The following is a 14,336-nucleotide window of genomic DNA, read 5'->3' on the forward strand; positions in this document are numbered from 1 at the left end:
TAACGTTAATAGAAAAATTGTTTAATAATAATACAAAAATAGATTGATGTTCACCATTACTAAAAAATAACATTAACCTATACCAGAGAAAAAAAGATATCTATAAAATATATTTCAAAAGAAATTTATGTTGATAATAACCGCACAAAGTCAATGACACCCCAACTTTAACTAAATAGAGAATTTTCTATAGAAAAAAAAATGACAATTTAAATGTTCCAACTAATGTCAAGTTGGAAAAAGAAAATACAAAGAAAAAGTAATATATTCATTTTTTTTCAAGTAAATTTTTAAAATCATCTAATTTTAAGTAATCAATTTTTCTTATATTTTTTTTAATTTTCAAAATATTTTTAAGTTTGTTATTCAAATAACTCATTTATAAGAATGAATTATTCTTTATAATTCATCATCTAAACACTATTAGTTTTTACTCTTCGCCTCAACCTTCCATAATAAGGTTGTCTCTTAAAAGAACTGTTGCACTTTTATAAGAACCATTTTGATATTCTAGCTTTTAGCATCTTCAATTTTAATATGCACAAATGACATTGTTGAGAAACATAATAACCTATAACAAGAGTATAATGTATTTCACATTATATCCAAAATTCACACTTTTAAACCTCGAACATAAAAACTACATTGTCTTAAAAGAGTTACCACTCTAACACACAAGTGTTTCATGATTACAACTACAGCTTTTAATAATAATAATAATAATTGATCTTAGAGGATATGATACGATGCTTAAGCATTGGAGTTGTTCTATCAATGCTGACGCTGTTTTATCTCTGCACACTCATTGGAACTGAAGAAAATGGGATATTCCTTATTGATGGAGGGAAAATGGGATAATTATGACATTCAATTCATTAAAAATAAATGAAAACAATAACTCTGTAATGTTACAATAATAATAGAGTTAATTACTTAACAAAATAAAACACCGATTACTTGTACAAGGACAAGTCACCTACTTACCAACATCAACATCAGATAAGCCAATGATATTTTTTTGGGGGTAATTTTATTTACATATTTTCGAATTGTTTGCAAAAAATTGAAAAATAATTTTGAATGGATGTTAGGTACAATAATATGAAGTCATTTTAGCTATAACACCAGCAATAAGCATGAGCAGGAGGATAGGCCAAAGAATCCTACAACCCGTAGTAGCTTACCACAACATAGCAGCGGGCGCGGGTTTTAGACAACATTTTTCATTTAGTAAAGATTCAAACAGAACTTTGTGTGATACTGGCTTGTCTGCAAGAAAAGGGTAATGGCTGAGATTGCAAGTTGAAACAACATTAAATGTTGAAGTTCTGTTAGTCCAACACGTACCAACAAAGATTTCAGTCTCTTAGATCATGGGCTTCTTTGATCAGGAACGCTTACAAAGGCCATGAAAAAAACGGTGTTTTCTCCTCTTCGAATGCCTCCGTGATTGTTTTGTCATGACAAAGGGTACAAATTGAACCTATGAATTATCATTAAATTACACTATGTTAAAGATATCATTCAATTAGTGGAGAAGAGATGAAAAACAAAGGAATGTTTGTAAATAACGTTCAACAAAGAAATAAGAATACAAAAGAACAAAAACAACTGCATAAACAGAAACTTCTTGTTTAGTCAAATTCTATATTTCATTAAAGGAATGGGTAGGACAAACTAAGCAAAATAATTCTATATGAAATGGCATGCACCATAAACTAATATAATGTAAAAAAGTAAGATGCAAGGAAACCATATCCTTTTTCACATAAAAGAAGGGTTATCAAAGTTTTTCTTCGGACTGGTTTGAGCATAAACATAAAGAGAATCCGCACAATAAATCAATGCCACAGGAAGAACGATTCTTTTAAGGATATGTAATACTTAAAATTCCAATATTGGAAATAGAAAATAATATAGAGAAAAGTAAATTACAAGAGAAGAGATACAAAATAAATTTGAAGATAGAATGCAAAGGACATACCTGAGAATTATTTCGTACACCAAAATTTTGCAGTGCATCATTATCATCTAGGAGCTTGTTGTTATCGTATGACAGACAATAATTTGACCATACATGTTTCCTGCAAATGCATAAGTTTTTGAAATGTAGAGTAACACAGAATCAGGATTTCCTGAGATGAACTCATGCAATCTAATCAAATATTACACCATTGTTGACAAAATTACTCGCAATGATTAAAGCGAAATTGCTATTGAGTAATAACTCCTGGAATAAGTAAAGAAGTTCACTAACTTTTTTCTCATTTTAAGAAAGGAGAAATGATTATGGACTAGGGAGAAAAAGAAGACTGCAACTCACCAAGAAATGTGGCGGTGACCCATGCCAGATTGTTCCATGTCGTTTACCTTCCTCTTGATGGCAAGTTTCAAATCCTTGACCGTTGCCGAATTCATCACGATCACGTCTTATACCACCAAAACAACTAGTGAATCAGAACTTTAAACACGCAATTTAAAATTTTCAAAACTTATTAGTAATGTGAATATTACCAAGTGTAGACCCATCCAATTTCAAGACAGAAATGCGCATGGCACTACCCAATTCAAGGCTGATGAGAGTGTCAACATCTGCCAAAGTTGGGTTCTTGGGAACATCAGAAAGTATAGGATCATCTAGCAAGTTTGTCAGCAACGAGTTCAGCCTTGCCTTCTTCATGCTGCTCTTGTTATATTCTTCCATTTATCTTCTCTCAAGCTTTCCTAAGAAACTTTCTTTCTGGTCAGCCTGCATATAATTGAAGGAACACTAGTCCCTTAAATACATGTATTCAAATTCACGGTCCACCCACCAATACATATTCTGTTTGACCTAGACATAGTAAAATGAATATCCTTTATTACCAAATAATACTGGCTACAGATTATTAGAAAAAAAAAAAACAGCAGCACAATGCAACAACACATCAACCTCTCCTCCAAATTGAATCGAAAGAATAGTTACTCAGTCTCACCATTTCTTGAAATATATCTCGAAAAATAATTACTACAAACACACAGGCTATTGGAAGAGTACTAATTATTCTAAAGTACACAACTTCAAATGGAGTTCAGGATATTCTTTCTTATTTACCCAGAACAATGAACGGATAATATGATATCATTGAACGCCAAAATCCACATGGGTTTTGTTAGGAAGCTAAAAGCTACACTGCTCTAAAATATCTCAAACTGCCATTAAGGCATGAAGAAGCTAAAAGATAAATATTGATCTTTTTCATTCCTTCCTCTTTTGTAAAGAGAAATACACTTTTATAACCTAAAATATACCAACTGAATGAGAATAAACTATAAATATCATCATCTAACAAATTTTGGCATTAGCTTACAGTGCCGTACATGATGATATAACGTACCTTCTTTTAAATTATTATTTTTTCAGAGATAAACTTCAAGTTCCATGTTATAAGTCTTTCTAGTTGGTTTTCGTCTAGTCTCCCATTTTTTTTCTCCTTTATTATATAAATTGGGGAGCAGCAGATGATTTTTGCTAATTGTGGCATCAACATAGTTGGGATGTCAATTAACATTGTGATGCTTTAGCAGTACAATTCTATGAAAAAAATATTTTAACTATGAGAAAGCTAAGAAATATCCAGTATAAAAAAATGGTTAAATAGTTTATTTAGGAAAGCTTATCACATTCAGTCATATCAATTTGACTGTGTCCAACTTGCTTAGAAACATGCAAATCAATCATTTCACTTCTTACTCGCTCAACCTCATCCCATCTCTCAGCTTCAGCATACATGTTAGATAACAACACATAATCTCCATCTGTTAGACTTTTCAATTTGGCAAGTTGTTGGAATGACACCTTAGCCAGCTCCATGTTCCCTTGTGTCTTACAAGCACCCAGCAATGTTCTCCATAAAATGGCTCTATTTTGGAATGGAGAAGTCGTGATCATCTGATGTGCCTCTTCCAGCAAACCAAATCTACTAAAAAGATCAACCATGCAACCATAATGCTTGATTTCGGGCATAATTTTATAGTTCTTGACCATATGATCAAAATACCATCTTGCTTTATCTACCCAACCCTTATGACTACAAGCAATCAAAACACCAACAAATGTTACCCTATTCGGCCTAACTGTACCAAGCCCAGATTCCATCTCTGAAAACAACGTCAGAGCTTCCTCACCATAACCATGGACAGCCAAACCAACAACCATAGCATTCCAACAACTCGTAGTCTTTATCCTCATTGCTCTAAATACCTCCCAAGCTGAACTCAAATTCCCACATTTAGAATACATATTCAGAAGGGCGTTTCCCAAATACCCTTCAATCTTATGCTTACACGCTTTGAGAGACTCGTGTATTTTGCTTCCCATTTCCAGTGCACCAGTTTCAGCACAGGCACCCAGAACTGAAATAAACGTCACTTCAGTGGGTCTTACTTCGGCATTTTGCATCTCAGAAAACAGTGTCAATGCTCCTGCATAATCCTTAACGGACACAAAACCAGCAATCATAGAATTCCAGGACACAACATCCCTCTCAGGCATAACTTGGAACACCCTTCTAGCACCCTCAATATCACCTAACTTGATGTACCTTCCAATGACAGTGTTCCATGAAACAACATTCTTGAGTGGCATTGATTCAAGAAGGTAATCAGCTGACTTAGAATTGTTGACACGATGGTATGCTGATATCATAATATTCCAAGAAACCAAACTTTTGTCACTGATTTCATCAAACAACTGTTGGGCAACATGGACCAATCCACATTGAGAGTACATATAGAGCAAAGAGTTCTGAATAGAGGGGTCTTGATCAAACCCCAGTTTGAAAACAGTACAGTGAACTTCACCCCCTTTGGAAACAATAGTGATCTCATCGCACTCACCAAATTCTTGGGCAAATTTGTATGCTCTAGAGCAAGCCTTGAGCACAAAGTTGTAGGTGAAATGGTCAGATACAACATCTGAGGTCTGCATGTGGCTGTAGATGTATAGAGCTTGAAGAGGGAAGGAAGACTTGGCAAAGGCTCGAATCATAGTGTTGCAAAGGAAGGAATTGTTCATAGAAGTTTGTAGGAAGAGGGAATGAGCATGGGAGAGGTCTCCCGTAGGAGAAAGTGCAGAAAAGAATACTAACTTGTCAATGAAAGGAATGTGGGCCTGAAAGCCTGCTTTGGTGATAATCGCTTGGACTCGTTTCAATTCCAACATGGAACAGAGGTGCTCAAGCACATACCTTATGCGCGAATATGTTCCCAACATTCGTGCTGTGTCTCGCTGTCACTACAAGTATTCATATAAATAAACTATAAGTATTCATATGAAAATTGAGTGGTATTTATCTGAAAAATAAAATAGGATTCTATAAACAAGACTGAGTATCGTCCAGGTTGAGGATGTGGAAAGTTGAAAATCCAAATTATTATGGATTTGAACTAGACATGGGTGCATGGTCCGGTATGCCGGTTTAAGCCGCACGGCATTCTGAAAAAAAGAAAAACGCTTGCCTATTAAACCCAACTGCAAGCACCCTCTTCGGAACTTCTTATGCTAATCGGCATTCACATTGCAATTGATTCATATTACACAAATTAGAAGCAATAAAAAACTTAGACATTGAAGACAACAATCAGTAAAGGAAAACAAACGGCAACAAATAATTGGCATAAACAACAATCAGTAATACGAACAATTATAATATAAACGCACAGAAAAGGGAAATTACTGGTAAGCACAAACAGAATAAGAGAATCGTCAACTTCACAAATTCATTCAATCAATATTTCAACAATACACAACTAATAGGAAGCAAGGGGTGCAATAATTGTTACTTACACCAAAGTCACGCTGGGGATCGTTGGAGTCTTTTTGTGGTTCACGTGAATCCGCCAAGGGTCGCCGGAATGCTCACCTGGAGGAACTGGTGTGGCCTGGTTTAGAAGAAGAAGAAGAAGAATAAGAAGAAATTGCGAGAAAAATTTATTTGTATGACATTAGATTAGAGAATATGAGAAAGGAGAGTAAACCCAACCTGTCTGAAAAGTGAGATTGAAGCTTGAAAAAACTATGACTACTCTTATTTTATTTACCTTTGTTTTCTATGGTTATGTGTTTTGATTATGTTGGGTGAAGTGAAGGGTTCTATTATTGATATTTTTACCAAATGATTTTCTTTTAGTTTATTGGTATAACTGAAGTTATATTAAAGTGACACAGTTTTATTTTTATTTTAATAAAAATTATGTTAATAGAGCACAATTTAATTTTAACAATATTTGAATTAAAGTCATAACTTCTTTTATAATTTGTCATTATTTACCTTTATTTATAATTTTTTAAATTATCTAATTTGATAATTTTAAAAAAAATATTATACTACTTCAATAAAATAATAACTTTAACTTATTGTTTTTCAATATACAAGCACTCTTTTACACAAACAAATATAACCTGGTCAATGTTGGGGTCACGACGTCGCTGTCGCCGTCTTCGTCTTCCTCCGTGGGTCACGCCGTCGCCGTTCAATTGACGGAGATGCGAAGTGGGAGAGAAGGGGCGGGAGAAGTGGGAGAGATGGGAGAGTAGGGTTGATCGTTGTTGGTGTTCCGTGGGACACGTCGCCGCCGCCTCCGTCTGCCTCCGTTGGTCACGCCGCCGTGTTGTGCGTTTGCCTCTCTGCCTGTGTGTGTGGTTTGGTTTCTGAAAAACGAGTTAGGGAAAGGAAGGAAAGGAAGTTGCCAACACTCACGTTGTCCTGTCTGTCTGCACATTTTAAATATTCATATTTTAATATTAAGTTAATTATATATGTAAATTAATTAAGTTAATAAAATAAAAACAATAAAATATATATTTAAATGTAACTCATAGAAATTACAAATATAGTTTTTTTACAATAACGGTTGCTTCTAAATAATTCGTTTGCGTTCTTCCTCGTAAGTTTCACCGTCATCGCCGGAACCCTAATTTGATCTGCCGGAACTCGAATCCACCGGTTAGCTTCAATTGACTCTGTCAGTGTTCCGTTTTTGTTTTTTTTTTAGTGCAGTGAAATTACGCTCACACTCAGATTTCTGTGTTGAAGGGAGTAGATGACTGCACGATTGGGGAATAGGTGAGATCACGCAGGGTTGGATTTCCTCGCCGGATGGAGGGAGGTAGCGTCTCTAGACTTACTTGTTCTGGTACTGTTCATGTCCAACTTTGGGTTCTTAATCTTCTCCTTTGCTGTGATTAGGTTAAGACTTTTGCTTCCTTTGCTTTGAAATGGTGAGTCTTGTTTGAAAAATGATTACTTTCTACTTATCTGCTCTAATGGGCTAATTCACGCACAGAATTTTTTTTCAACTACATGGTACTTTACTATAGTGAAATCTGTGTGTGTAAACTGTTTGTTTTTTTCTTTTTTTTTTTTCTTCTCATACTCAGTCTGAACAAGGAAACACTTCAATTGGATCCGAATTTTATTTTATTTTGTACTCTTTTGGAAAAGAACTGTCTGATGTATCCATGTTTGACCTTGCCATGTTTTTAATAAGACTAATAAATAGGTCGGTGATGTTCCTTAGACCCTGGCATAAGAAGTTTTCTCACAGTATGACAGTGAAGATTAACATGTAGGAATCATTTATGGAATCTTAATTTGGTCCTTAGTTATACAGCTTTATCTTCCACATTCAAAATCACTTTTCTATTCAGTAAGAAATCTTTAAATCTTAGGGATTGGTTTCTACTTCCTCACCCTAAAAAGTGTACCATTACAATAGCAGAACCTAATTTAACAGTACCATGGTATTTGTTTTTTCTTTTATTTGGCTATATTAGGTAGTTTAGCTATTATATAACCTCAATGCCATGTTATTTATGGTGTTATATGTGTAGGACACAGTATGATGTAATTTCCTTTACCTATAGTTACGAGTTTATGTAAATTATGGTGTTTGACAACCTTGGCAAATACTGATCAAGGTTCAACTATACAAAGTCTACTAAACCATTAAACAAGAAAATGTTAATGAAACACTGATCATCGAAACCAAATTCAGTTATTTCTAGTGAATAAATAATATGCATAATTTGATTTGCTCTGACGATATATACTGATTAGCTGTGATATATATTGCTTTGATTTGCTCATTGCAGTTTATGTTTGCCAACAATGATGATCTTTACTATTTATTAACTGAGCTTCAAGGGAATTATTCAGTGAGCAATGATTATAGACAAATTTACTGGATCTGTTGAAGGTAAGAAAACTTTTTCCACCCGTAAGTTGTAACTGTGCTTCAGCGTATGTATAAAATAGTAAATAATCCATGTGAGGCTTAGGATTTGATTAATTTTTTTTAAACCTTCATGTTTTTTTATTGTTATTAATACATAAAAAATTTATATGCGTGATATGTTTTCTTTTGACTGTTCTCTCTTTGTTTCCATCAATTCTTGATAAATGAGAATATCATTAACTACTCAATATTCTCTAAAGTTAATGCTAATGTGTATCCCTTTGACATAATTATCTCTCCTCATCAGCAGATAATTTAGTTATTCATCTTGTGCTCTCTCTATATATATTTTTTAACTCACAGGTTTAGCCTTTCAGTCGTTGAGCATATCTACAATTTCAGAGCTGTTGAGTAAACAACACTGGTCTGAGCTCAGACCCCTTTTTAGAACAACCAAACCAACAATATTCATCGACCAATTGTTCAATGCGGGGGTTGATTCAGAGCTTGTTTTGAGGTTCTTTCAGTGGTCTCAGAAAGAGTTTAGAATTTCATATGGTCTTGAAACCACTGCCAAAATTTTACATCTTCTAGCAAATTCAAAAAAGTACTCTAAAGTCAGGTCCTTTTTGGATAAATTTGTGAAGAACGAGAAGCACACAGTTTCTTCTGTTTTTCACTCCCTCTTGTCGGTTGGTGTCCGACCGTGTACAAATGCTCTAATAATTGATATGTTGATCTTAGGATATGCAAGAAATTTACAAATTCGTGCTGCCTGTGAAACATTTAGGCGATCTCATGATTATGGATATAAGTTATCACTGAATTCATGCAATTCGTTGTTGAGTGGTCTGGTGAAGGAGAATGAAACAGGAGAAATGGAATACGTGTACAACGAAATGATAAAGAGGAGAATTATGCCTAACTTGATAACATTTAATATTTATATTAATGGTCTCTGTAAAGCTGGTAAGTTGAATAAGGCAGAGGATGTCATTGAAGACATTAAAGCCTGGGGATTTTCTCCAAATGTAGTTACTTATAACACTTTGATTGATGGGCATTGTAAGAAGGGCAGTGCTGGAAAAATGTACAGAGCTGATGCCATTTTGAAGGAAATGCTTGCTAATAAAATTTCCCCAAATGAGAGATCCTTTAATTCTCTTATTGATGGTTTTTGTAAGGATGAGAATGTGTTGGCTGCAAAAAAGGCTTTAGAAGAGATGCAAAGACTGGGACTAAAACCTAATTTAGTTACTTATAACTCACTGATAAATGGTTTATCTACTAACGGGAAGCTAGATGAGGCCATTGCTTTGTGGGATAAGATGGATGGCATAGGTTTGAAGCCAAATATTGTTACTTATAATGTTCTTATTAATGGACTTTGTAAGAGGAAGATGATGTGGGAAGCAAGAAAACTCTTTGATGATATAGCTAGGCAAGGTTTGGTACCCAATGCAATAACATTTAATACATTGATTGATGCATTCTGCAAAGACGGGATGGTGGAAGACGCATTTGCTATGCATAAATCGATGCGAGAAGAAGGGATTTTTCCAAATGTTTCAACCTATAATACCTTAATTGCAGGCTTGTGCAGGAACCAGAACGGGAGAGCTGCAAAGGATCTTCTTAATGAAATGCTGACCAATGGCCTGAATGCTGATGTTATAACATATAACATCTTAATAGATGGATGTTGCAAAGAAAATGAATCAAGTAAGGGAGAAAAATTACTTGGTGAAATGGTCAACCTTGGTGTCAAACCTAATCATATAACGTATAATACTTTGATGGATGGATATTGCATGGAGGGAAATGTGAAGGCAGCATTGAAGGTCAGGACCCAGATGGAGAAAGAAGGGAAGCGGGCAAATGTTGCTACATATAATGTACTGATTAAAGGATTTTGTAGAACAGGCAAGCTAGAGGATGCAAACAGGCTTATTAATGAGATGTTGGAAAAAGGTTTGAATCCGAATCGAACTACCTACGATATTGTAAGATTGGAAATGCTGGATAAAGGTTTTGTTCCAGACATAGAAGGGCATTTATATAATATTTCTAGTAGGTCTTGACATGAAAGAAATTTCATTATTAGTGTATTAGAGTTTGGCTTCATGAAAAAAATTTACTGAATTGGTACATTTAGAAAGTTTACAAATCTTACTTTCGGCCTTTTTCTCTCTTGGATAAGTGTTATACAGCATTACCATGTAGGGTAGTAATTGAATGTTGGTAACTTGGCATTACGGTTTTGACAGCATGAAATGGACATTCATTTCGTTTGTTGTATTGAAGTTTGAGGTCCATTTCCTTTGGTTTGGATTAGTTTTACATCATTTACATTGAAAAAGACTGATTTTTGTTACAAAATGTTTGTTTGAACGGTGAAATAATGCTATTTTTGGACCTGTACATATAAAAGTATTATGTGAACAATTTCCTGGGTAGAACATCAATTGTTCTGTCGCATAATGGAAGAAAGCATTAGAGTGTTTGTTTCAAGTTATCTAATTTTATTCCTAGGTAGAAGAATATTAGGAATAACTTTTTGAAAATTTTAAAAGACGCTTGATTAAAAAAATAAAGCATGTGCGGATATTTTTTATTTACAGAATAATTAAAATGTTTGGTTAACAACATATTTTGTTAGTAATATACATTAAAGTTGCTAAAATACCTCCTATGTAAAAGATTGTTATTGCACTAACAGAAAAAAAAAATACTATAATTATTATGATTTGATCTAAATTGAATATATATATATATTATATATTACGGATATTAGAAAACTAAGATTTTAACCTAGATTTCTTTATTGCCAAAAGAGTATTTATTTAGATTTACCTTAGTCTAAACTCCCAAGTGAAACATAAACCTCTAATGCAATTTATATATCAGAAATCTCTAATTCAATTTATTTTAACATGAGTACCACACGCGTGTAAACGAGTCACACACTTGTAAGTAAGAAAGCACACCCTTGTTTAACAAAACATTTACGCACAAGAGAAACCACACCTTCCCAATGCCAACAAAACCACTGAGAATTGAGAAGTGATACATTGACACCCTTCACGATTTATACTTTCTCTTACAATCATTTTTCGTTAATTTTTTATTTAACATTTTAATTAAATAACTTAATTCAATAATTTATTATTAGTTGGAGTTGTTAAATGTTTATAACGGAGAACGTAAGAGGACAAAAAAGTTTTTTTCAATTCATTTAAACGAAATATTTTTCTGAAACTGGCATGACAGTATTCAGTGATTCAATATCAAAACACTATTGCTGATAACATATTCTATCAATTACTTTTTAACCAAATAACAAACTCTCTAAAGGAATGAACATATAATGGAAATGCAACTTAACTACGAAAAAGTATATTCGCCTTATTTGGATTTCATTCTCAAAACTTCTACGCATAAATGAATTTGAATAAATAAGAAATAACATACAATTCTGAAACCGTGTATTAGGTGAGGAATACGATGACTTCACCATAGATTAGTTTCACAACGTAAATGAAAAGCTGTTTTCTATTACATGAAAGTTGTCCGTGACGGTGGAGGAAGAATAAGAAACAAAATAATCCTGTGTTTTATACCCTTTAGCGTATGAATGCATCATCAACTATACATCCAGGCTACATAACACTGCTGCTAACAATAGAACCATTCATACAACATAATCAAGACATCTTTTTAGGCCTTTGTATCCCCCTCTACAGAACATTACTTAATTTAATCGAAACACACCAAAGGATATCACATTTTATGCATCCAATTATATTACTGAAACCCTAAATAGAAAAAGGCATATTTATGAATTCCCAAATAGAAAAGGCAGGGGAGAATTAAATGAGGTAATATAACTGGAGGCGTAAGTGCATATATGAGAAATATCGATCACAATCCTCGGGGCTTTTTTACTATTATAAGGTAACTCCATCCTTCTCTACCATGTAACAGATTATATCAAATTCAAACTTGCTAAAAACTCTCAAACTTGTTACCACATTGATGCAAGAATGTGATTGATTGCTAAAACCCAACCCAAAACACTGATTTCCTTCCAGCATGAAGGATCAATAAACTAAGATAGAATACTAAAATTGTATACGAAAAAATCTGGCTTGATGTTTGATATAAAGCTAACAATAGAATAGTTCACACAACATGATAAAAAACATAAAACAAAAAGATAAATCAAATAAGAAAGTAGTCACATATTCTTCAAGCCTCAACCTCACTTCTCAGACGAGTTGGGACCCCTCTTCTTGCCAAATCCCACCACTACAAACAACATAAACCGAACCCCTCGTTAGAGACCGTACAACTAATTATCCATCTTCTACTTTCGTAACACACAGAATATCACTCAATAGTACGAAATGGGAATTGAAGCAAAAATTAGGGTTTGATAAAATACCGGCGGTGACGAATCGGCGATTGTACTGCATCCTCTTGTGGGCGCGTCCACGTGGCTTCTTCTTTTTGTCCTGCTTAGCTACTTTGGGGGTTTGGCCCCTGACTTTGCCGGCACGTGCAAGTGATCCGTGAACCTTACCTGCAAATTGCGTTATGTGCGATTAGGTGTGCACAAGAACGAAACACTGTAATACCTTATTTTCAAACAGTAGCGATAACTTAACTCACCCATCACAGCGACGATGAATTTCGCTTCTGATTACTCTATTTTCGCTTCGATCACTTACTGCCGCAGAACCAGAAAACCTGACTCAGTTATGCTATTAGTATTGTTAGGATTTAGGGTTGGGTCGCGGGTTCAAATATCCAAAATATATGGGCCTGGCATTTGCATGTTTATTGGTCCAATTCATTCCTAAGTTAAACCAGCGTAGGAAAGAAAAGGAAGAAAAATAAAAGACAAAAAAAGAGGGGTTAATTTTATATTAATTATTTAAGATTGCTAAATATATATATAATTTTTTATCTTTTTTTTCTTCCTTTTCTTTCCTACGCTTTAATATAAGGAGGGGTTAATTTTATATTAATTATTTAAGATTGATAAATATAATATATATATATATATATATATATAAATATAAATATAATATATATATATATATATATATATATATATATAAAGATAGATCACTAAAAAGGTTGAAAATCTTCCTTACGTTAGCTACTTGAAGTGGAATTTAGATTCTCTTTTGGATGTTTTGGTGTTATTTTTCTACTGTGTCTCTATAATACACTGATTTTCACTAATTTTGACATTTTAAAATATATTAAAAAGATATTTAAAATGTCAACACGGTGTATTTTTAATGTTCAGCAAATAACAATACCAAAAAAATTAGTACAAAATCTTAATTCCTTAAAGAAACTATATACATGTCTCTTCAAGATTACAAAAATATACCATTTTATGATATTTTCAAGAATTTTGACAATTCATTCTAAATTAAATTGGAAGTGGAAGTGGAAAGAATTGACTCATTATTTAAAATTTAATTTTGACGAAATTATACAATTAGAGTTATTTTGTCACGGAATATTAATCATTTTTGTTTTGTTTTTCAAATGTTAATTCCTCTAACTTTTTTCGTGTTTTTGACTGGTAATATTTTAAACATTGTTGAGCAAATAAATTAATATTTTATTACTTTAAGAATATATACATTATGATTTTATTACAAAACCAAACACAAATTAGTTTTCATTTATTCCATAGATATGCAAGAAAACTGCCATTGAATTTATAAGCTTCAGTAATCAACTTGCAAAGCAGATTTTTCTTATAAGTTATAAATTTGGTCTATACGATCTATATGAGTATTTTATAGACGTTGATTTTAGTTATATCTATAGACTGGATTGGAGAAAACTCTTCTAGGTATGTTTGGGAAGATAAACACAGTTGATTAAAAAATTTAATTTAATATTATATGATATTTACGATTATAATATTTTCTTAACCTGATCCACCGTGGATTTAAACTAATGGAACCGGATGATAAATAGGGTACATCCAATTCTTTGATCCATTATAAAATTTATATATATTTTTTTCATTTAATCCGGATTTGAATACATGGAATTGGCCATAAGTTTTAAGATTACAGCAAAATAATCAT

General features: G+C 33.2%; 4 protein-coding genes across 8 annotated transcripts; 1 reads left to right on the forward strand and 3 right to left on the reverse strand.

The window, feature by feature from the left end:
* Nucleotides 1-995: 995 nt before the first annotated feature.
* Nucleotides 996-2,749, reverse strand: LOC114170187 (U11/U12 small nuclear ribonucleoprotein 25 kDa protein). The gene is made up of 5 exons (XM_028055707.2): nucleotides 2,515-2,749; nucleotides 2,324-2,429; nucleotides 1,985-2,084; nucleotides 1,348-1,483; nucleotides 996-1,269 (listed from the first exon to the last, which is right to left on the reverse strand). Exons 1-4 carry the CDS (start codon nucleotides 2,702-2,704, stop codon nucleotides 1,388-1,390), a joined length of 492 nt encoding a protein of 163 aa, XP_027911508.1. The 5' UTR covers nucleotides 2,705-2,749; the 3' UTR covers nucleotides 996-1,269; nucleotides 1,348-1,387.
* On the reverse strand, nucleotides 2,609-5,254 carry LOC146888523 (pentatricopeptide repeat-containing protein At5g15300-like). 3 transcript variants are annotated; one of them, XM_085667876.1, is made up of 2 exons: nucleotides 3,734-5,254; nucleotides 2,609-2,749 (listed from the first exon to the last, which is right to left on the reverse strand). In XM_085667876.1, the coding sequence occupies exons 1-2, from the start codon at nucleotides 5,252-5,254 to the stop codon at nucleotides 2,705-2,707; spliced, it is 1,566 nt and encodes a 521-aa protein (XP_085524002.1). In that variant the 3' UTR covers nucleotides 2,609-2,704. The 3 variants fall into 3 exon arrangements, with proteins under 3 accessions (XP_085524002.1, XP_027911493.1, XP_027911483.1); XM_028055692.2 differs by having other exon boundaries at nucleotides 2,693-2,833; XM_028055682.2 differs by lacking the exon at nucleotides 2,609-2,749 and having other exon boundaries at nucleotides 3,623-5,254.
* A 1,585-nt stretch (nucleotides 5,255-6,839) lies between these two features.
* LOC114170163 (uncharacterized) lies at nucleotides 6,840-10,557 on the forward strand. Of its 3 annotated transcripts, XM_028055655.2 has the most exons (5): nucleotides 6,840-6,986; nucleotides 7,077-7,149; nucleotides 7,230-7,261; nucleotides 8,135-8,238; nucleotides 8,581-10,557. In XM_028055655.2, the coding sequence occupies exons 4-5, from the start codon at nucleotides 8,205-8,207 to the stop codon at nucleotides 10,296-10,298; spliced, it is 1,752 nt and encodes a 583-aa protein (XP_027911456.1). In that variant the 5' UTR covers nucleotides 6,840-6,986; nucleotides 7,077-7,149; nucleotides 7,230-7,261; nucleotides 8,135-8,204; the 3' UTR covers nucleotides 10,299-10,557. The 3 variants fall into 3 exon arrangements, with proteins under 3 accessions (XP_027911456.1, XP_027911452.1, XP_027911447.1); XM_028055651.2 differs by lacking the exon at nucleotides 7,230-7,261; XM_028055646.2 differs by lacking the exon at nucleotides 7,230-7,261 and having other exon boundaries at nucleotides 6,843-6,986; nucleotides 7,077-7,176.
* Nucleotides 10,558-12,136: 1,579 nt separating this feature from the next.
* Nucleotides 12,137-13,070, reverse strand: LOC114171379 (small ribosomal subunit protein eS30z/eS30y/eS30x). Its single transcript, XM_028056450.2, has 3 exons — nucleotides 12,889-13,070; nucleotides 12,662-12,799; nucleotides 12,137-12,525 (listed from the first exon to the last, which is right to left on the reverse strand). Exons 1-3 carry the CDS (start codon nucleotides 12,890-12,892, stop codon nucleotides 12,479-12,481), a joined length of 189 nt encoding a protein of 62 aa, XP_027912251.1. The 5' UTR covers nucleotides 12,893-13,070; the 3' UTR covers nucleotides 12,137-12,478.
* Between the last annotated feature and the right edge of the window lie 1,266 nt (nucleotides 13,071-14,336).

Source organism: Vigna unguiculata, chromosome 2, assembly GCF_037176805.1.
Source record: "Vigna unguiculata cultivar grain cowpea cultivar isolate G323 ecotype 2 chromosome 2, ASM3717680v1, whole genome shotgun sequence".
NCBI lineage: Eukaryota > Viridiplantae > Streptophyta > Magnoliopsida > Fabales > Fabaceae > Vigna > Vigna unguiculata.